A 24,153-nucleotide genomic window follows, 5' to 3' on the forward strand; every position below is an offset into this window, starting at 1 on the left:
TTACAGTGTCCTGTTCACAACTCATGCATGTGTCTGATGCATGAGTGAGATCTATGTTGTGTCCTTTCTTTAACTCAGTTCTTTAAAAACATACATTTATCCATTATCTTAAGAAGTTTGTGACCTGTGTTTTGGTATTGATCTCAAACTCTGCTTTGAGGGAAAAGTCTTTTGTAGTTTTAAGGGCACTTTTTTCCTTTTGTACCCTTACCTTGGTAGCTCTTTAAGGAGGAATAATCCATAACGGCCAAGACTATGTTTCATGGTGGCTGATAACCCTTAACTGAATATCTCCAGTCCTTCAACAGCAGATCACTGCTTTCCACCTTGAACCCTACACTCTAGCCTTTCCTACCTACTTACATTTCTCTGAATGTTTCATGTTACTCCTTTCCTCTATGCTGTAACCCCAGCCAGGCTCACTCATTTCCACCGTGTCTGCCTGAGGCACTTTTTTTATCTTTCAAAGGTCGAGTTCTCCTATGCGAACCTTTCCTGACTAACTCCATCCTAGCCTGTCCCTTCAAAGTTAAGCACTCGTTTAGGTTACCTTTTTTACTTTGTACATTTTATATATATTTCTATGATAGTCCTTATTTGTTCATTGGTGAAATATAGGAGTACTAGTTACATGCTTGGTCTTTCTTTCCATCTTTGCTATTTAATGGGAAAGTGGCAAGTTTGTGTTTTGTTTTGTTTTGTTTTGTTTACCTTCTCTAAGACCTTGGTTTCCATTTGTAAAATGGGAGTAATGTACCTGTCTCATAGGGTTGTTGTGAGATTAAATGGAATTATACATACAAAACATAACTCTTTTTGGCGCACACAACATTAAATGAATAGTGAGCATGGTGATTGCATATTTATATCTTCTGTTATAGTTTGAGCTTCTTGAAGACATGGAATGTTCTATTCAGCTTATGTTTCCCAGTATTTTGCCTCAAATAGGTTTGATCTGTAAGTGCTTATTCACTGGGAAAATGACTGTCCAACACCATCAGAGCTTTACACCTATTTTCTCTTATGTTCTTACTTCTCACTTGTTTTCCTTCCAATAGGCTATACTATGAAAAATACTGTTATCTTAGGATTTTTGTTCAGTGTGTTGTGCCTTCAGCACAAATAGAATTCTAAAAAACATCTCTTTTAACCCTTAATAAGAATTACTTACCAATAATATAAATTAAAATATGCTGTGTCCATATTACATTGGGATTTCATGGCTTAAGAGTCTTAGGAGTTCAATATCTTACCACAGTTTTGGATATATGAAGTACATTCATAAGTCCTTGCAGAGTGAGAATTATTTTATGTGAGAACAAGCAATCACATTATTGTCTTTTGGGGAGGGTGTGGATGATTGAGAAAGAAGACAAGAGAAAAATAACTGGGCACTTCTATTTTTACATGAGGCTGGGGAGCCCAGCATATGAGCTTTCAGAGATTTCCAGTTTTATTATTTTTTTAAGTTTTTATTTAAAGTCCATTAGTTAACATACAGTATTTATATTAGTTTCAAGTGTACAATACAGCAATTCAGCAATTCCATACATCACTCAGAGCTCCGCGCACAAGTGTACTCCTTAATCCCATCACCTGTTTCACCCATCCCGCACCCATCTTTCTCTGGTAACCATCAGTTTGTTCTCTTGCAGTTAAGAGTCTGTTTCTTCGTTTGCTCCCCCCTTTCCCTTTGCTCATTTGTTTTGTTTCTTAAATTCCACATATGAGTGAAATCATATGGTATTTGTCTTGCTCTGACTGATGTATTTCACTTAGCATAATACTCTCTAGCTCCATCCGTGTCATTGCAAATGGCAAGATTTCATTCTTTTTTATGGCTGAGTAATATTCTGTTGTGTGTATATTGTGTGTGTGTGACACATCTTCTTTATCCTTCATCAATTGATGTACACTTGGGCTGTTTCCATAATGTGGATTCATTGCTGCTGTAGACATCAGGGTGCATGTATCCCTTTGAATTAGTATTTTTGTATTCTTCCAGTTCTTATTTTTAACCCACATAAAAAAGGGAGACACTTCCTACTAAAAACCCCATTATGGTTCATATATGTGTGTTTTCCTACTCATTCCAGGCATCCTCTTTGCATTGTTGCTGAGATAGTATTTATTTCACACTTTTCTACTTTTGGGATTTCCACCAACAGAAAATCAAAACACAATTGTAAAATTAGAGCGCTGAGGCATTTATAAAGGTTGGTATGTATAGTATCAAAACATTTTATTCACTCACTGAACTTTTAAGCAGAATAATCCAAGTTTAAGAATAATTCCAACAGGGGCACCTGGGTGGCTTAGTCGGTTGGGCGTCTGCCTTCAGCTCAGCTCATAATCCCAGGGTCCTGGGATTGAGCCCCATGTTGGGCTCCCTGCTCGGTGGGGAGCCTGCTTCTCCCTCTTCCTCTGCCTGCTACTCCCTCTGCTTGTACTCTCTCTCTCTTTCTCTCTCTCTCTGTCAAATAAATAAATAAAATCTTTAAAAAAATAATTCCAACAATTTTCTCCACTGTTAAGAGGCTAGTATTACCGCTTGAATTTTCAGCTTTATTTTGCTCTGTGTCCTTTGTGTGACAGGCTGATATAATCAAGAGCAGTGGTCCTGAGAGGACCCTTTTTTCCCAGAGCCCTGGTCTCCTTTGTGAGCTTTATCTCATTAGTCCACAGTAGTTGTCTGGCGTGTATAGGTCTATTTCTGAATTCCCACCACATGTTATCCATTATGCTATCTGATAATGCCCTTGGGAGGAGGTCTTAGCCAGGTTTGTACACTAATTTATTTAATAAACATTTACTGAGTACCTGCTTTTTGCCAGGTACCATGCTAATTTCTGAACCTGGTGAAAATGATTGTCAAGGTCTGCATTAAGTAATAAAAGTAATATCTCAAATTGGTATGGCTTCTACAATTTCTAAAACATTTTTCCATACTTTAATTGATTTAATCTTCACAATAACCCCGTAAGGGTAGGCTTTACATATAAAAAAACTGAAATCTAAAGAAATGTAATTAAGACACTTATGTGAATATTACCAGTTCTGAAGGGATGGACACTGAAGCACGATATTTTCCAAGAAATAATAACTTTCTTTTGAAAAATTGTATTCTGGGGCGCCTGACTGGCTCAATAGGTAGAGCATGTGACTCTTGGTCACAGGGTCATGAATCTGAGCCCCACATTGGGCATGGAGCCTACTTAAAAAAAATTTAAAAAAGATAAAAATGAAAAATTGTATTCTTATGCTTTTTATTTAGTTTTAGCTTGGCTAGGTCTACTGCACCACCATTCTAACCACCCTCTCCCCATTGCCGTTGCCATTGCTGCCACGGCCATGACAGGGAAGGAGATAGTGGCTGTGACTCTTCCAGCCCCTCTCTGCTTCTGATGGCTGAGAAAGCAGCAGTTGCTTTCAGAGTAGGTGTACTAGTGAGTTAAATATTGATCTCTAATTTGTTTTTTAAGTCTTATGTCCGATAGAGAAAAGGTGAATTACAACAAGATGAAAGGACTCTGGCCTGAGTTTTTAAAATATGTTAATGGTAAAGTAGTAGTAATAAAATGTACCCTTCTGCAGGATGGTTAGCCAGCCAGTACGATTCTACACTACCTAAAAAACCACACTGAAAGTTGAGGATATACTGAGGAAAAGATGACATGGGTGTTTAGCCATGGCCTTGCCACACACTAACTGTGACTTGGAAGAAGTTTTCTTATTTCTTTGAGCCTCATTTTTCTTAGGGTTTCAGTTTCATAGCTTTAAAAATGAACGGGTTGGACTGAATTATCACTAAGGTGTCTTCTAGCCCTAAAATTTTGTAAGTTATCTATTTTTAGATTAGTATTTGTCCCCAGAACACTCTGGATAAATGTGTTTGTGTGTGTGTGTGTGTGTGTGTGTGTGTGCGTGCGCGCGCACGCACGTGTGTATGTGTGTGTGGGAGAGAGAGAGAGAGAGTATATGTGTAGGAGGCCAAACATAATACATTTGAAATTAATAGCTATTTCATTAATCTCTAAATATGGTAATTTATTTCAGCCATATTGAGCATACCTCTGTAATTCATGTGTACTTACTACACCGGTGAATCTTTCTCCTTTCCTGAAATAATCTCCAAGAGGGAGAGAGGAGGATTTAGCATGTGTGAAGATAAATATAATCTCAAGATAAGCACTCTTACTGATTCTAGGAAGCTAATAATAACACAGATTGGCTGTCAATTGCAAGGGCAAACCTCATATGTCTAAAGCTGCTCTATAATATTACCTTAATGGAATTTTGAAATTAAATACAGGTACCTCTAGAATGATGGTATTTTTCAGTTTAATCATTATTCTCACACCTCAGATTTACTGTGGCTCACTAAGAATGAAGTAAATTAAGTGGGGGAGAATGGGAAGATGTTGGTCAAAGGCTACACACTTCCAGTTAAAGGTGAATAAGTTCTGGGGATCTGCTGTTCAGCGTGGTAACTACAGTTAGCAATACCATATTACATACTTTAAAGTTGCTAAGAGAGTAGATCTTAGATTTTCTCACCACACAATTATGTGAGGTGATAGGTGTGTTAACTAACCCTGTGTGGTATTCACTTTCAGATCATTTGAATCATTTTGTAGAATGTCTATCAATTTGGATTTGTCTCTTGCTTTATCATAAATAGACTGAGCTTATGTGTTGTTAGCAAGAATGCCAGAGAAGTGATGCTTCCTTGTCATGGTTTATGGGAGTGCAGGGTACATGACATCAGTATGTCTCAATACCAGTATTACAAATTTTGACTTCTGTCAGATTTTTCCACATAACATTTCTGTTTTTCCCTTTGTAATTAATAAATATCTTGGGGGAAATTCGTTGAGACTGCAAATATCCTGTTACTCTTTAAACTTTCACCCGTTACTCTTTAAACTTTTCACTAATTTTAACACTCATCACTGGGTCTTGCCTGCCACGATTATTACTGTAGTGGCCTAATCATGATTTTCGATTTCTGCCATTCCTTTGACACTTATTAATTGGAATTATTCAGTAGGGCTGTCCCTACTTCTCCTATTTATTTATTCCATTTATTTATTTATTCAATTATTTATTTGTATCAGTATGGACTCAGGGATGTTTACTTTATAGGTTTTAATTCCATGCCATTATTATTTATTTTGAGGCTCAAATGTTCCAGCTTTTGTTTTCATTACCTTCTAATTAAAACAATACAAAAAATTATCAGTGAATACAGTTGTTTGATGTGGTTTGAGCAACGTATTGCACTATAAAGCTCAACATTCACCAGCTGATTTCTAACTCTTAACAATTCTCAGTCTACTACAACTGACTCCTTAGCTGTTTGTTACATAAGAATGAGGAGGAAAAGAACATGAACACGTCTTCATCTTTTCTCCTCTTCCTGAACTCGCTTAATTCTGCCATTTTGGTCAGAAAATCCCTAATGACAACAAAAGCTTGGCAGTTACGAATAGCAGTTCTTTTGTACAGTAAAAAAATTACAAAGCGTTTAAAGATATGGAAACTTGGATGGTATTCTCCTTCCCCAGTGGTAATTCTGACTGGATGTGCAGGATGGAGTGCTTGCTGACCCCTCCAACACAGCTATTGTGCTTCACTAATACTGTGTTTCCGTCTATAGTTATCACTTAGGTGCTGATCTAAACAAACCATCCGGTGTGTCCAGCTAGTCCAGGACACATCCACTTAGCAACAAAAATACGGATAAGGATTTCCTTGAGCTTAAACACCTAGAATTTTTTTTTGGTCTAGTAGGAAAATATTACTTTATTAGTATTTTTATTAAGTATTTTTCAATTATTTCATTTTATTTGCTTTTGTTACATCCAATTATATGTAACATTTTATTTGTATTTTTCCTATAGTATTTATCACGTTTCATTTTTTATAATTTCTACTTTATTATTTGCTCTTTTGGGGGGTACATACTTTTTTTTCTTTGTCAACTAAACAATGTGAGGACAAAATCTGTATATCGGACATTTTAAATAACCTACATGTTTTATATGCAAGAGACAGTTCTTTGTTGATGAAAAGGAGGAAACGTGGTTTTTAAGATGAAAAAAAAAGTTTCCTCTCATTAATGTTAGGAATAGATAAAAGCTTATTGAGTTTATTGAGGCAAGGATTTTCTTTACTTATAAAGGAATGTTTTAATCCATTATTGACCTTTCACAATAGGATTAAATTTTTATGACACTGCAAGAGCTAATTGTGCACCCATAAGCCATGTGTTTAAATCGATAATAGTTTATTAAGGAGAATTTTGTTATAATGGCAGATTAGTTCGAGTAGCAAATTTAGCTGAGGAGAACCTCAACAAAGATCATACACACAGAATTTATGTGATAACTTTCAGTATATGCAGGGAGTGACCATGTCCCACATATTCAAAAGGCATATATAACAATGTTGAGCAAGGATCCTTTATCCAAATATTTACAAAAGCCTTAATCTGTAGCTATTAGAACCAGTTTTTTTAAAGATTTTATTTTTAAGTAATCTCTATACCCAACATGGGTCTTGAACTCACAGTTCTGAAATTAAGAGTTGTATGCTCCACCGACTGAGCAAGCCAGGCGCGCCCCACCAATAGCAACAATTTTTAACTGGATTTTATTACTCAAGCCATAAATATTTGTCATGATTCAACAGGACAGGGAAATTAGGACTACAAAAATATATCTGTATTTGTGACAGAATTTTTCATACTTCATCTAACCAGACTTTACAGTGCATCTTCTGTGTTGGTGACCGCTGCTATGAGCACTATCAGTGTACTGCCAAATTTTGACTAATGTATAAAATTCATTTGTGCAATAACTAAGCATGCATATCGTATAGTGATGCCATGTAGAGTGGGGTGCAACTTGCTCTAAGAGGTTAGAAGCAAATGTAATGTCAAACCAGGGTCACAGAAAGAGTGTGTACGTACTAGAAAAGTACATGAATTTGGGAGCACTTGGATGACTCATTTGGTTAAGCGTCTGCCTTTGGCTCAAGTCATGATCCCAGGGTCCTGGGATCGAGCTCCATGTGGGGCTCCCTGCTCAGTGGGGAGTCTGCCTCTCCCTCTCCCTTTGCCCCCACCCCTGCTCATGCTCTCTGTCTCGAATAAATAAAATCGTAAAAAAGAAAAATACATGAAGTTTGCCTCATGAATGTGCAAGGGAATGTGTTCAGGGCCTTAAATAGCCCTGCATAAAATGCATCACGGTTCTGAAGTGTGACTAGAAGGAAAAACCAAAAGAACCACGGATAGATAAAACACTGTAAAATACAATGTATTGTAATTATGGTTGACTTTTATGGTGTCTTGAATTTAATCCCTTCAGTGTACCTTGGTCAAGTGGAAAAGATGGGCAAAACAGAAACTGTGACGTAAGACAATGCCATAGTAGTGATGTGTAGAGTGTTATGGGAATATAAATGAGGAAGGCTGTGTGCTGTCAAAATTGGTCTTTTTGAAAAAGGGGAGACAAAGAACAATTAACTTGCTGTTTTTCTGGAGATATCTTCATTACCATCTCCAGATAGTCATTAAAGAATTAGCATTGGGGCGCCTGGATGGCTCAGTCAATTAACCACCTGCCTTTGGCTCAGGTCATGATCCCAGGGTCCTGGGATCGAGCCTGCATCTGGCTCCCTGCTTATCAGGGAGCCTGCTTCTCCCTCTGCCTGCAGCTCCCCATGCGTGTACTGCCGCTCTCTCTCTCTCTCTCTGTCAAATAAAGAAATTAAATACTTTAAAATAAATAAATAAGATTAGCATTAAAGTTGCATGATAATCCCATTCTGTAGATCATTTTTGTTCAATGCCTACTACCTTCCAGGCTCTCATACAGTTTACTTTTATTTTATTAGCTAATCTTATTTAATCTGCTCAGTTACTCAGTAAAATTGGCATTAGGTTTAATATTAGAGTTTTATGGATTAGAAGTTGAAATTGAGAAGTGACATTATTTGTCCAAGTCACAAAGTTTATAATTGGCAGAACTGAAATTCAAATCTGGTCAGTTTACACTCAAGTCTTAGACTCTGTCCACTAAACTCTACTCCCTCCTGAGTATATTATATTAATTATACACACACACATACACACTAATATTCAGTACCTACAATGCTCAAGCCCTGGCCTAGGTACCTTTCATACATTATCTCATTTAATACCCACAGTGGCCCTTGGGAGGGGGTATTTTATGTTTTATAAATGAGGAAACTGAGGCCCAGAGGTTAATTATGTGCTTAAACCTCCCAAAAGGCAAATTTAATATCAAGACTTGAACGGAGAGTGTTTGACTTTAAAGTTTGTTGCTCTGCTTTTATACTTTAATGATTTTACAAAAATGATCCAAAGGGCATCGATTGTAGGTTAATGCAAATGCATTATAGGGTGTGAGCCGTGGATCTAAGACAATTCCATGCTGATAGTCCATTTTTTTTCAGCATTTATTGAATAGTGACTTCCCCCATTATTGTCTTGTTTCTACCATTGAATCTGTTTCTGAAATTACTTTTCTAATCCATTTTTATTAATTGACAGCATATGTTTAAAAGTTAACTTTAATATTATTTATTATAGAACACATGCTTATTATAAGAAGGTCAAACATTATAGGAACAGTTAACTTCAAAAATAGAAACCCCTATATTCCAATGCAGATATAACAGCTATTAGCAAATTGGCATATTTTCTTGCTCCCTTTATGGACATACTAAAACTATATATAATTTTTTAAATATAAAACTGAGAACTTGCTTTTGGTACTCAGCAACTCTGATACCCTTAGTTTGGCCCTTAGTTTTATAGTGTATGAATCATTTTATAGAATTTTAAAAAATATGGTAGGGTTCATTTTTTTTCCCAAAAAAACCTAGCCTCTGCTTTACTATTTCAGCAGGAGACTAAGAAGCAATATAAATTATTCCTAACCAGCCTGTTTCTTCTCTTTTTGTTTGTTTTTGTTTTAGTAATTTCTTTGTTTTATAATAATTTTTTATTATGTTATGTTAGTCACCATACAGTACATCCCTAGTTTTTTATGTAAAGTTCCATGATTCATTACCAGCCTGTTTCTTCTTCTTTTTTTTAAAGATTTTATTTATTTATTTGACAGAGAGAGAGACAGCCAGCGAGAGAGGGAACACAAGCAGGGGGAGTGGGAGAGGAAGAAGCAGGCTCCTAGCAGAGAATCCTGATGTGGGGCTCGATCCCAGAACGCCGGGATCACGCCCTGAGCCGAAGGCAGACGCTTAACGACTGCGCCACCCAGGCACCCCCAGCCTGTTTCTTCTTAAGCAAATTGCCTTTCTCGTTGCCTCTGTTTCAATGGAAATGAAATTAAATAAAGTCCTGTCTTTCTATTTTTTCTAATCCTAATCCTAATCAAGACTTTTCTACTGTTAGTCAGCAGTCCTCTCTGCTTATATGCAAGCAGAAGGGTCTGAAACAGATTGGAACGTTGTTTCACATAAAGCAATACTTTTTTTATTAGGTGAGGGAAAAGTACTAAAAGTGGAAATGACTTATAACAACAGAGATACGACATAGAAAGTAAACATAAATCTCAAATACCAGAAGGAAAAGAAAAATATGGAATTTGATGTAATTTTTCAGATACAGTGTCTCCCAGGTTTTAGATTAGTTATATAAAGGATTTTAAATACACATACTGTGTGGCACTTCCCACAGGGAAGTTTGTTGGTAGCTATCTTCCTTACAAAAACATTTAAAAATGCAAACCTAAGTTGTTTAAAACTGCTTTTTTTCAATATTTTATTTATTTATTTGAGAGAGAGAGCATGAGCGAGAGAGCACAAGCAGGGAGAAGGGGGAGGCAGAGGGAGAAACAGACTCCCCGCTGAGCAGAGAGCCTGATGTGGGACTCGATCCCAGGACCCTGGGATCATGACCTGAACTGAAGGCAAACGCTTAACCGACTGAGCCATCCAGGCGCCCCTAAAACCTGTTTTTATAAAAAGTTGAAAAGCTTGCATATTCTTTTCTAGTTTGAGGAAACATTCCAAAGAAAATCACTTTTTAAATTCACTTAAAAAATATTTACTTTATAAATGACCCACAACTAGTTTTACCATGTAAGATTAGTAGTTAAAGAAGACTGTGAAGGAGAAATTATATAGTAAACAATCCAAAGACGCAAATTATTTCAATCTAGCTTTTTGTTCTATGCTTGTATATATAAAAGTGTGAAAGCTAATACTTTTGTATGAAAATAATAGATATCTATGTTAGAATTTGATTAAAGCCTAAAAAATACATCTTTTCTTGCCAGTTTGCATAAATTTATTATAAAAGGCCATAATTTAAAAATCCTGAAGTTTTAACTGCTGGACACAATTTCAGAGCTACCTTATTTCTGGCTTATTTGGACTCATTCCACTGTTGCTCAGAGGTTCCAAAAGAAACTTGAGTTCTCCTTCTCATTCCAATAATAATTTGAGATCCTTGAAAAAGATAGATCAACTACTTTTATTGACTTGGAAAGGCCTTAGGTTGAAATGGAGAAGGAAAGATAGGTAATGAAATGAATTCAGAATCTTAGAGCCAATATAAACTACAATTGTTGTTTTTTAACCAAAAAATAACTGAAATCACATCTATAAGCGCATGTACTGCTTCTGAGGACGTGCTTGGGTTCTTTATTGGAAATATTTTCGTCCTGGTGACTGGCAAGAACGAATGAGCTGACTTCACAGGGTTAAATGATAGGGCAGTAATGGGAAAATAAGTATGACTTTGGAAATGATGGTACAGCAAATCCGAAGAATTATAACTCAAATTTGTATTAGATCTGAGATTCAGGTAATCATCATGTAATTCCTCACTGATACAATGTCACAAATCACTCCTCCCATGTCTTCACACAAAGAAAGTATAAAGAGACATGGATTTCCTGCTTTTAAAGAGAAAAAAATAGGGGTGCCTGGGTGGCTCAGTCAGTTGAGCGTCTGCCTTTGGTTCAGGTCATGATCCCGGGGTCCTGGGATCAAGCCCCACGTCGGGCTCCTTGCTCAGCAGGGGACTCTGCTTCTCCTTCTGCCTGCTGCTCCCCCTGCTGTTCTCTCTTTCTCTCTCTCTGTGTGATAAATAAGTAAATAAAATCTTTAAAAAAATACACACACGATATTTGTTCCATAACTGGAAGCTTGTATCTCCCACTCCCCTTCACCCATTTTGTCCATCCTCCCATCCCCTTCCCCTCTGGCAACCATCAGGTTGTTCTCAGTATTTATAGGTCTGATTCTGCTTTTTGTTTATTTATTCACTGGTTTTGTTTTAGAATCCACATATAAGTGGAATCATATGCTATTTGTTTTTCTCTGTCTGACTTACTTCACTTAACATAATACCCTCTAGGTCCATCTATGTTGTCCCAAATGGCAAGATCTCATCCTTTTTTGTGTGTGGCTGAATAATATTCCATTATATATATATATACATATATATATATATATATATATATATATATATAGTGGGTGTGGGTGTATAATATACATATTATGATATCACATTTTCTTTATCCATTCATCTGTCAATTGACATTTGGGTTGCTTCCATTCTCTATTATAAATAATGTGCTAAACATGGGGGTGCATATATCTTTTCAAATTAGTGTTTCTCATGTTTTAGTTTTCTTTGGGTAAATGCTCAGTAGTGGAATTATTGGATCATATGGTATTTCTATTTTTAACTTTTTGAGGAACCTCCATACTATTTTCCACAGTAGCTGTGCTAATTCACATTACCTCCAGGAGTGCATGAGGATTCCTTTTTCTCCACATCCTCATCAACACTTGTTATTTCTTGCCTTTTTGATTCTAACCATTCTGATGGGTGTAAGGTGTTATGTCATTGTAGTTTTGGTTTGCATTTTCCTGATGATTAGTGATGTTGAGCATCTTTTCATAATGTCTTTTGACCATCTGTGTATCTTCTTTGGAAAAATGTCTGTTCAGGGTCTCTGCCTATTTTTAATTGGATTATTTGGGGGGGTTGGTTTTAGTTCTTTATATATTTCAGATATTAACCGGTTATCAAATATATCAATTGAAAATATCTCCTCCCATTCAGTAGGTTGTCTTTTCATTTTGTTGATTGTTTCCTTCACTGTGCAAAACCTTTTTATTTTGGTGTAATCTCAATAGTTTGTTTTTGCTTTTGTTTCCCTTGCCCTAGGAGGCATAGCTAGAAAAATGTTGCTATGGTTGATGTCAAAGAAATTACTGCTTATGTTCTCTTCTAGGAGTTTTATAGTTTCAGGTCTCACGTTTAGGTCTTTAATCCAAAATAAAACACAGATGATTGGGCTTTATGCTCTGCTTTCCGTACTACCGGTTTAGATACTGATTGGCTAGAAAGGTGTTGATGCTAACGCTAACAACGAAAACAGTGCACACAGGAGAGGATTAAGGATAATGAAGATTAGTTCACGGTTGGATATGGTGATTTTGAAGGGTTGGGACAGCACCTGAGTGGAAGGAATTGGGACCTACAAGAGCCACTAGTTATAGAGAGCTGTGTTAAATATAGGGATCTAGCATTGAAAGTTGCTAGGGACTAGAAGATAAAGTGAGAAGAAAGTGCTAAAACCGGAGCCTTGGGGAGCAGCTGCATTGTAGAGATAGGAGGAAAAACAAGGCATTAGAAAATAAAGGGACAGAAAGGAGGAATAACAGTTGATGGAGTGCACTGTCAGATGTTGGAATGGGCAAGAGTAAGGACTGAGAAGTTTGGATTGGGTGAGTGAGAAAACATTAGTGACTCTTTACAATACACTTTTCTTCAGAAGAGGTTTAGGAGCAAAAGGAGAAAATAAAGACAGCTAGCATAAACTTTTTTCTTTCTTTCTTTCTTTCTTTCTTTCTTCCTTCCTTCCTTCCTTCCTTCCTTTCCTTTCCTTTCCTTCCTTTCCTTTCCTTTCCTTTCCTTTCCTTTCCTTTCCTTTCTTTCCTTTCTTTCTTTCTTTCCAAAATGTGGTAAAGAGAGGAAGGAACTAAGTCGGGCTTAGTAAGATGAAAGCATGGCTTTTCCAGTTTGGGTAAACTTGGTACTATTTTAGGCCAGTATTTCTATGGAGTACTTGGGTCTTGTGAGTCTCCTGTCTCTTTTGCTGTTCATTCTCTTCTCCCCAGCCCTTTAATAGTAGAATGTCCTCTTCTTCATCTATACTCCCTCCCTTGGTGATCGTGCTGGAAGTCTTCCATTTGCCACTCTAGGTTCACTCTTCCTTCTCTACCTGCTTTCTTTTCCGGGAGGCTGACCTGCACAAATTGCATCAACAAGCTTCTTTGCCCTTTGGCTTTTGTTGACTTTGACCAATGTAGAGTCCCAACAGGACACTGGAGGGAAGGGAGGAAAAAAGTGAAATTGGAGCATTTATCCCCTTGGCTCCAAACTAGCTGAATTGACTGAAGGTCACTGCTCCTCTTGAGTCAGTCCTCTAAGGACTCCCCTGGGTCTGGTAACCAACCCCTTCCTCTCCTGGTCCCTTTACGCCTAGGTGTGTAAACAGGATATCACACTCTGTTTTCCCTTGTAATTTCCCTGACATGTTGTCCATACCTTTATAAATTGTCTCTTTATTAATCCTGTGCCATTCGTTTGCTGCTGGGACCCTGACTGATACAGTGATCTTTTCCAGTCTTGTGGCTTTAAATGCCAGCCACGCGCCATTTGCTCCCAAATTCATAGCTCTGGTTAAGACCTGTCTGCTGAACTGCAGACTCATGCATCTAGCTGCTAGCTACATTTGGTTGTTGAACATAGGTCTCAACTTTACTGATCTTTCTCCCTAAACCTGTTGATGGCAGCTCTGTCCTTCTGGTTATTTAGGGCAAAAATCTCAAAATCATCCTCATCCTCAGTTTCTCCCTTTTTCTCGCACCCCCCTCCCCATTCCTATGTGTCAGAATATCTGGGTAGGTCTACTTTTAGTAGAGAATCTCACCGCTTCTCACCACCTCCACTCCTTCCACCCTGGTCTCACTACTGTGATCTTAAACTTCTAATAATTGGTCTTCCTACTTTTTGCCTTTGCCCTCTTTCACTCTGTTTTCCATAGAGTGGCGAGAATGATTAAAATACAAGTTAGATCATGTCAGTCCTCTGCTTAAAACCACTCTATGTCTTACCACTTCAGAATAAAAGCCAAAAGTCCTTGCGATGACCTCAAAGTCCCAACATCATCTTCCTCCTACCCCCATTATCTCTGTGACCCCATTGTCTACTCTTTCTTCCTTGATTACCCTGTGCTAGGCACACTGGCTTTCCTTACTGCTTTAGCACTCTTCTCCCTGTCTGCATCGCTTCTCTCAGATATCCGCATGACTGACTCCCCCACCTCCTAATTTAAGTCTTTGTTCAAACATCTTAATGAGGCTTACCCTAACCACCTTATTTAAAATTGCAAATTGACCCCCCTTATGCCACTCCTGATCTGCCTTCCCCTACTGTTCTTTTTCCAACACTTAACATTTTATAATCTATTCTATAATTTACTCCTTTTTTCTTATCTTTTAATTATCATGCAGTAAAATTGCCTTTTTCCCCTCTGATGGTGTACAGTTCTGTGAGTTTTAACACATGTAAATTATTGTGACCATCACCACAATCCTGATACAGGACAGTTCCATGCTCCAAAGAATGAATCATGTCTTTTCCATTCCTAACCTTGGCAACCACTGATCTGCTCTTAATCATATATTTTTGTCTTTTCCATAATGGGATCATGTAGTATGTAACCTTTCACCACTGGCTTTTACTCAGCATAATGCCTTTGAGATTTCCCTAAATTGCTCAGTGTATCAATAGTTCATTACTTCTTATCACCAAGTAGTATTCTATTCTGTGGCTGTGCTACAATTTATTCAGTCACCCATTGAAGGAAATTTGGGTTGTTTCCAGTTTGGGCACTTAACAAATAGAGCTGCTTAAAAACATTTGCATATAGGCTTTTATATGACCATACGTTTTGTTTCTCCAGAGTATAATTTACTTACTAATTACATTTATCTCTTTTTTTTTTGCATGCTTTGTTTATGGATTTATTATTCTAATTTCCTTAAACAGTTCCTGGCACATACCAGGAGCTCAATAAATTAGTGAATATGCAATGTTACTTTAAAATGGAAAGGTATAGGGGCTCCTGGCTGGCTGGGCACCCTACTTGGTTTCCACTTGAGTTGTGATCTTGGGATCAAGCCCCACCTCAGGCTCCCCTGCTTGGCACAGAGTCGGCTTGAGACTCTCCCTCTGCTCCTCCCCTCCAAGCACGTGTATGCGCACGCTTTCTCTCTCTCTCTCTCTCAAATAAATAAATCAATCTTAAAAAAAAAAAAAGGAAAGGTATAGTGAAACCATAATCATTCTGAATACATTCAGGGTTTACATCGACAATCCCTAGACTGTGCAGTCTACTCAAACCCCAAATGACAGGATATTTGAGCTGAAAGACACCTGCAAGTTGAGAATGTAAAAGGCTTTTTACTGAAAGTAAAGTAATTCCTCCCTAATGTTTCTGGTGGCCATCTATCAGATCGCTGATTTGGAGGAGCAGTTTGGGATGAGGTTGAGGAGAAACCTCTTGGGAGAATACTTTAACAGTGATGTCACCATAACTCATTTGTGAGTGAAATGACAAGCCAGCTCTTCCACACTCAGGATAAACCAGAGACAAATTTGTTTGTAAAAGCTGGGGAAAATAATGGTACCATTCTCCCCACATTGTCTGATCCATTAGTTTCATTTAAACTCATAGTATAGGTCACCAGATTAGGTAAGAAAAAGTTAAGTGTTAGAGATAAAGAAGAAAATAATGATTATATGAAAGGTTGATGTCTGGAAAGGAAGGAGATTGATTTACTGGAATACCTGTGTTTACAGCCGTAACTTATGTTTGCATTATGAAGTATCTTTTAAAAGCCACATAAAAGGCATTCAGCTCAAAATCAGATGCTGCTTAATACCCCAAACCAGGGGCGCCTGGGTAGCGCAGTTGTTGGTCGTCTGCCTTCGGCTCAGGGCGTGATCCCGGCGATCTGGGATCGAGCCCCACATCAGGCTCCTCTGCTGGGAGCCTGCTTCTTCCTCTCCCACTCCCCCTGCTTGTGTTCCCTCTCTCGCTGGCTGTCTCTCTGTCACATAAATAAATAAAATCTTAAAAAAAAAAAAAAAAACCCAAACCAGGATCACAGTGTACCTCATTAAAATACATGGACCTCCTATAAACCTGCTCATTAGAGCGTGGAATTCAGTAAGAATCAGTTGGATCTTGAATCCCATCCAGTGCATTATAGTTTTCGAAGGCTCAGTGAGATTTCAGTTTAAGGTGGTTCCATATTTAAATTTTGAGCAAGATTTCAGAATAAGTTTTCTTCATTTCTTTAGTAAGTTTTTTTTTGTATAAGTTATATGGACTCATAAGAATTTCAAATATACAGAACTATATAAAGAAAAGAAAGCAATCCTACATCTACATATAAGCACAGTTGATATTTTGATGAAAATCCTTCTAGACATCTTTCCAGGGGTGTGAACAGTACATGTGTGTGTTTTTGTCACTCTCACGAAAAGGGGTTATAGTGATGCTCTTAGGGTGAGGAGAAGCCTCTTTCATTTTTAGTAAGAGTGATCAGTACATAGAAGAAATTAACTTCAGCATCTAAACACCTGAAACATCAATGTTTCATTAAACATTTTGAGGATAATCCTCAACTATCAGGAAAAATGAAGTAATTCTGAAATATATTGTGGGTTCTGAGTCAACCTGAATGCCGTGCAGGGGTGTACAGTCTTTGCTTATCCAGCCAGGTATCCAGGTGAGAGTACTGTGGTAACTGGAGAGGTCTAATTATAGGACTAAAACAGAACACTGTTAACTCTCCACCTCTCCCAGATCTCAGGTAAATTAGAAACAGATGTCTATTCACAGGTCTTCAGCCATTATGGATGGCCAGTGGATTGGGGTATGGGCATTGTCATCAATTCAAGTGAAATCACTGCTCTTTCATAAGGCCATGAAATAGGCTGTAGGTATATGTCTGTCTTAATTAAATGTATGTGCAGTCCTGAGTGACTGAATGAACTTCTGAGTAGATCATGAAAGGTCCTTTTACACCCCTATAATATTCAAGAGTAGTCATTTAGAATGCCTTTAATTTCCTCTGATTGATAGCCCAATAGTTGGTATAATGCCTTGAATGTTCAAAAAGCAAGTCTCTGCCATTGGCCGTGACTGGAAACTTAGGAATTTCTGAAGTTCTTGATATCTAATCCTCTCTTGAAAGCACAAAAAGCTAAAGCGTGTATTGAAATGCCTGAGTCAGCTGCTCAAGGGATATACTGGCTGCACCCCTGCTTATTTTTCTAGGATGAAAAAATCTCCTTAGTGACCTGAGGCAGCTAGCTTTTACCTTCTCCACCTAGAAATGCATGTATTATAACTGTGCATAGAAAGCACCTACACACGTGTACAAACACACATAAACTATATCTAAACTCTGGCATTATTATATTTTCTAGGATTATGCTTAATTTCAGCAGATCTTATTTAAAAACTTATAAGAAAATAATTTCACCCAGTTTCTACTGATTGCTCTTACAGTTTTTTAACTTTGCCAACTGTTTAGTTTAGGGAAGGAAAAGAAAGGCACGTTGGACACCTGGCTGGCTTAGTCGGAGGAGCTTGCAACTCTTGATCTTGGGGTCGTGAGTTCAAGCCCCACGTTGGGTGTAGAGATTACTTAAATAAATAAAAACTTAAAAGAAAAGAAAGGCACGTACTATTTTACTGAAACTTTTACTTGTTTAGTGTTACTTCCATTTTATAGATGAGAACCTCAGAACACTCAAGTAACTGTGAGGTAGAGAACACAGTTGGTTTTTGAACCAGGTCCATCTGAGTCCAAAGGACTGTCTGTAACCTCATCATGCTGTAGAATGAGCTGCAGAATGCTGGGCTTATGAAAAACTATTATCAGTATTATTAAGTAAAAAAAGCAAGGTTCAGAGCAGTAAGCATTATATACTACCATTATGTGAAGCATACGTATGTATACATATGTACGTGTGTGTTTATTTTTACATATGCTTAGCATATCTAGCATATGTCTGAAAGACCATATAATGGTTACCTCCAGGGATGGGAATTGGGCTGTTAGAAATCTAAATGTTTTATTATAAAATCTTTTAGGGTGGCTCAGTTGGTTAAACATCATGACCTGAGTTGAAATCAAGAGTCAGCCAATTAATCGACTGAGCCACCCAGGCACCCGAGCTTGTAAAGCTTCCAATGCTGTAGAATATTAATACTATTATAATATTGATATATATGATATATATATATAACATAATATATATCATATATATCAATATATAATATAATATATTGATATATAATATAATATTAATACTGTTATAATATTGATAACGATCATATCTTTCTAGTTTTTCAGTTCCAGTGATACTACTCTAATGACCTACCACATTAGAGTTTGAGAGGGAAGTAGAATACTGATATCATATATCATGATAGCAGAGGTAATGATGACTACATTCTGTATTCATTCAACTATTTACATTTTTTTTTTTTAAAGATTTTATTTATTTATGTGACAGAGAGACAGCCAGCGAGAGAGGGAACACAGCAGGCGAGTGAGAGAGGAAGAAGCAGGCTCCTAGCGGAGGAGCCCGATGTGGGACTCGATCCCGGAACGCCGGGATCACGCCCTGAGCCGAAGGCAGACGCTTTAACAACTGCGCTACCCAGGCGCCCCAACTATTTACATTTTTAATGGCACTTGAAGTTTTAATAATCCTCGGTTTATCTGTTTTTTTGAAACAAGAGCACCATGCCTCAAATGACAGCAGTTTCCTCAGTCATGACTGAGGTCAAAGAAGTATTTTACAAGCCTTAAAATTGAACTTAAAAAGAAGAAAGTTTGCCAGCTACTAAAAGCTATGTTTTGTTTTGTTTTTTAAAGATTTTATTTATTTATTTGACAGAGAGGCAGTGAGAGAGGGAACACAAGCAGGGGGAGTGGGAGAGGGAGAAGCAGGCTTCCCGCCAAGCAGGGAGCCCGATGCGGGGCTCAATCCCAAAACACTGGGATCATGCCCTAAGCCAAAGGCAGACGCTTATCAACTGAGCCACCCAGGTGCCCCATGAGCCACCCAGGCGCCCCTGAAAGCTATGTTTTAATTCAGGGCTACCATTAATCAAAATACCTTATCTGAATACACTTTATTTTTGTATTTGTTTTCAAATCTATAATGATCTGTTTATATAGCTGTCTCCCTTACTAGATTGGGCAGGGTCTGTGCTTCTTCATTTATTACTGTATTTTTAGTGGGTAGCTAAAATTCCTGGCAGTTGGTAGGTAGCTAAAAATATTGATTGAGCGGAATTGAATTGAACTAGAGATATTTAGCTTAGTTGGGAGAAGAGAGAGATAAATAATCTCAGTTTTTAGATAATTGAAGTATTCTCATGTGAAAGAAGTTTTTTCTGTATGCTTCAGTAGACTGCAAATCAGTGGGTGGAAATTTCAAGAATTTTCTGAATGTTGAGTTGTCTAAAGTTAAGTGGCACCGTCAACTATGGAAATAATTCAAGTATTTAATTGTTCATTTGTTTCTTTGTTTCTTTTTTTTTGGCAACATGGGGAATTTTTTTTTTAATTTTAATTTTTTAAAGATTTTTATTTATTTGAGAGAGAGAAAGCATGAACAGGAGAAGGGCAGAGGGAGAAGCAGACTCCATACTGAGTGCAGAGCCTGATGCAGGGATCCATCCCAGGACCCTGAGATCATGACCTGAGCTGAAGTCAGATGCTTAACCAAATGAACAACCCAGGTGCACCCATTTCTTTCTTTACTCGTTTCTTCAAACATGTATTGAGCACACACTGTCCTAGGTGTTGGATAGTAAGACTGAATACATTATAATTCCTGCCCTCAAAGAACTCAGACCCAGCAGGTAAGCAGAAATATTAACAAAGGATTATAGCCCAGGGTGCTAGGGGTTGTTACAGAGGTGTAATGGTAATACCTTGGAGAGTTGACAGGAAAGGTTGTGGAGGAGGTGACTCTGAAGTAGAGTTGACCAGGCAGATAGAGAGGAGTCCTAAGCAGAAGGAAAAATACATGCAAAAGCTCAGAAGTTAAACTTTTTAGAATACAGTAGTGGTATCTCCTTTGGATTATGTAGCCTTAAAATACCGTCCAATCCTAAGATTCTGTGTTCTGGCTCTTTAACTTAGTGTCTTTTTTCACTTCCTGGCAGATATTACATGTATATGTGTATTTCAGTTGTCATTTTTCATGGGAAGCAAAAACAGTAACCGTCTTCTTTGATTTTTGTTCATAGTCAAGTTCATCCGAGAAGTAACACCATATATCAAGAAGCCATCATTAGTATCAGATCTACCATGGGAAGGTGCATCTCCTCAGTCACCAAGCTTTAGTGGCAGTGAGGACTCTGGTTCTCCAAAACACCAGAACAGCACCAAGGACAGGAAGGTCATCCCTCTCAAAATGTGCTTTGCTGCTAGAAACCTAAGCATGCCGGATCTGGAAAACAGGTGAGCTGTACCTGAGGCGAATATCATACTTAAGGCTTTACAAACTTAGAGACATGTTGTAATATTACTTATGCATATTATTAATAATATGACTGTTGACTACGTTATACAGAGGAAAACATCAGCCTGAAATGAGAGAATAATTTTTGGAGTTCCATATTTAAATTGCTTCACACATATATGTGCATATACATATATAGAAAAATTTGGGACAAACACACAAGAAACTTAATAGTGGTTACACCCAGGGAGTGAAATAAGATTAAAAGGTAGAAGGAGAGAAGGGGCTTCTACTCTTCATTTTATACTTTCCTGGAGTGTTAGTACTTTTCTCACTATGAAATTACTTTATAATTTTAAAAACCTCATTAAAGAAGTCTTAAATAGCCCCTCAGGTGGAAACTCCTTATATTGTAGATATAAGATGCAGATGCAGAGATCTGATTATAGATATGGCTGCATCAGTTAGCAATGTGACCCTGGCAAGTTGGCGTCTCTCGACTCGAGTTTCCTTATTTGTAAAAAGAGAGAGTTGGATTGAATAATGTCCCTCGTAGTTCTATAGCCAGTCAGGTTCTGTGACTTTGTCTTCAGTGATTCCATGAGGTGGTACTGGTAAACCTAGTGTTAGGTTAGACATTAGGCAGAAAAACGGAGAGAGAGAGAGACAAACTTACCCAAAGACTTAGGCAGGGACCAGACTTTTTATAATGTACTTTCACTTTCATGGTCTCTTCTGATCTGAATGCACAGCCAGGTACCCAGTGAGGATGGGATGGATCACAAGAAGACAGCAAGAAGTTGAGTGATCTTGGACATTTTTTTAAAAAGATTAATTTATTTATTTGAGAGAGAGAGAAAGTGAGAGAGAGCATAAGTAGGGGGAGGAGCAGAGGGAGAAGCAGACTCCCCGCTGAGCAGGGAGCCCAATGCAGGGGCCCAATCCCAGAACCCCAGAATCATGACTCAAGCCAAAGGCAGACGCTTAACCAACTGAGTCACCCAGGTGCCCCAACATTGGACATTGTAGGCCATAGGGGCATTAAAGATCCTGCTGTGTAATATGTTGTGTGGAATACTAGAGAGAGTTGAGCTCTGCAATCAGATAAACCTTTTTCATGGAAATCAGACAATCCTAATTAGGGTGACCTGCTGAAAAGAAGGCTCTGAACAAATACTTTCACCTCCATAAACCACTATATTCTCATCTGTTAAAAAAAAAAGAAGGATGGGGCACCTGGGTGGCTCAGTTGGTTAAGTGTCTGCCTTCAGCTCAGATCATGACCCTGGGGTCCTGGAATCGAGTGCCGCATCAGGCTTCTTGCTCAGCAGGGAGCCTGCTTCTCCCTCTCCTATCGTTCCCCCTGCTTGTGTTCTCTTGCTCTCTCTGTCAAATAAATAAATAAAATCTCTTTTAAAAATTAAAATAAAAGGATAATAATACTGAACTCAGTGTGAAGATTAAATGAGCCGATACATATGAAGCCCTTTGCACAGAGCCAGGTTCTTTGCACAGAACATAGTAGGTTCTTAAGAAAGGGTAGCTTAAAGAAGTCTAAACTGCCAACTATGTATACGCTCTTTGCTTAAAGAAGTCTAAACTGCCAACTATGTATACACATTTTGAAAATTATATTGATATATTTGTATTGTTTTAGTTTGCTTTCTTTTAAAAGTTAAAGATACTACAGAAATTGTTTCAAGTTATATATAGATTTATTTGTGAAAGATTATGTGCATGTTAAATCATATCTAAATACAACACAGCAGGCGCCTGGGTGGCTCAGTCGGTTAGGTGTCTGCCTTCCGCTTAGGTCATGATCCCAGGTCCTGGGATCGAGTCTTGCATCAGGCTCCTTGCTCAGCGGGGAGCTTGTTTCTCCCTCTGCCTCTCCTCCTGCTCTGGCACCTGCACGCACTTGCTCGCTCTCACAAAAATAAATAAAATCTTAAAAAATAAATACAACACAGTTTAGTCTTTAAAGAATTGCTCTTTTTTTCATAAAGTAAGAATTTAATTTGTAAAGTAAATAATCACCTCTGCCTCTTGAATCAAAATTAATTTTTTTCTTCAAATGAGATACATTTATTTAGAGCCTTTGGTTAATCATGGACTTAAAAAAATTAGTAGGGACCACAAAGAAGGAACTAGAATAGAGAAACAATGTGGTAAAGAACAAACAGCACCTAAATTTGTCAACTAGTTGTCAGACTGAGGAATATTTTCAGGCTGAATCTCTTCATTGTAAATCATTTCTAGGGGCGCCTGGGTGGCGCAGTCCTTAAGCGTCTGCCTTCGGCTCAGGGCGTGATCCCAGCGTTCTGGGATGGAGCCCCACATCAGGCTCCTCCGCTAAGCGCCTGCTTCTTCCTCTCCCACTCCCCCTGCTTGTGTTCCCTCTCTCACTGGCTGTCTCTTTCAAATAAATAAATAAAATCTTTAAAAAAAAATCATTTCTGGGGCGCCTGGGTGGCACAGCGGTTAAGCGTCTGCCTTCGGCTCAGGGCGTGATCCCGGCGTTATGGGATCGAGCCCCACATCAGGCTCCTCTGCTGTGAGCCTGCTTCTTCCTCTCCCACTCCCCCTGCTTGTGTTCCCTCTCTCGCTGGCTGTCTCTATCTCTGTCAAATAAATAAATAAAATCTTTAAAAAATAAATAAATAAATAAATAAAATAAATCATTTCTGAGAATGAGAATAGATATCTCTTGCCTTAGTCTGTTGTGGCTGCTATAACAAAATACCGTAGACTGGGTGGCTTATAAACAAACAGAAAGTTATTTTTCATAGTTCTGGAAGAGGATAGGAAGTCCAAGATAAGATACCAGCAGAATCAGTGTCTGGTGAGGGCTGGCTTCCTGATTCATAGATGGCTGTCTTCTTGCTGTGTCCTCACATGGCAGAAGAATCTAGAAAGCTCTCTGGGGTCTCTTTTATAAGAACACTTACCTCATTCATGAGGTCTCTGCCCTCATGATCTTATCACCTCCCAAAGACCCCATCTTCTAATATCACCGTGAGCGTTAGGCTTTTAACGCCTATAGTGCTGCTGATATAGCTGGGTATTAGAGAAAAAGGCAAAGTATTATGAAGTTTCTACAGAAATCTGGGGTTGTGGAAGTAGAGGGGAAAAAAGGAGGAAGGTGATATGACTTGGTTATATTATTGAAGGTTGTGCTGCTTTGTCTTCTACTTAGACATCTTTTAGAGCTCAGTAACCTTGGTGTTCATTAAAATTTGGGGCCGCATTCTCTGTAGCATTCATGCTAAATGCTAGAGACATCTGGTGCATGATCAGGTTTGAAATAGGTCCAGAACCAATTGGAGAGGGCAGTTTAGGCTACAAGATTTGTATCACACCTTTCTCTTCAGTAAGATGGTCAGTCTCCTGGAGCCATGGTATACTATACAAGAAAAAGTCTTAGAAGATTCAGACTATTGCAGATTCTCAGTATTAATACTGCAAAGTAATTTGTTTCTCATTTTTCTCAAAATACTAAAATTTGTAGATAATTT

General features: G+C 38.1%; 1 protein-coding gene across 1 annotated transcript in view; it reads left to right on the forward strand.

The window, feature by feature from the left end:
* SNTB2 (syntrophin beta 2) overlaps positions 1-24,153 on the forward strand; it is a 102,428-nt gene that overhangs the window by 25,293 nt on the left and 52,982 nt on the right. The window contains exon 2 of the mRNA XM_040633517.1: positions 20,424-20,637. Within this exon, the coding sequence (XP_040489451.1) occupies positions 20,424-20,637 (214 nt within the window). The remainder of the gene's footprint in view (positions 1-20,423; positions 20,638-24,153) is intronic.

This window comes from Ursus maritimus, unplaced genomic scaffold, assembly GCF_017311325.1.
Source record: "Ursus maritimus isolate PB19 unplaced genomic scaffold, ASM1731132v1 scaffold_19, whole genome shotgun sequence".
NCBI lineage: Eukaryota > Metazoa > Chordata > Mammalia > Carnivora > Ursidae > Ursus > Ursus maritimus.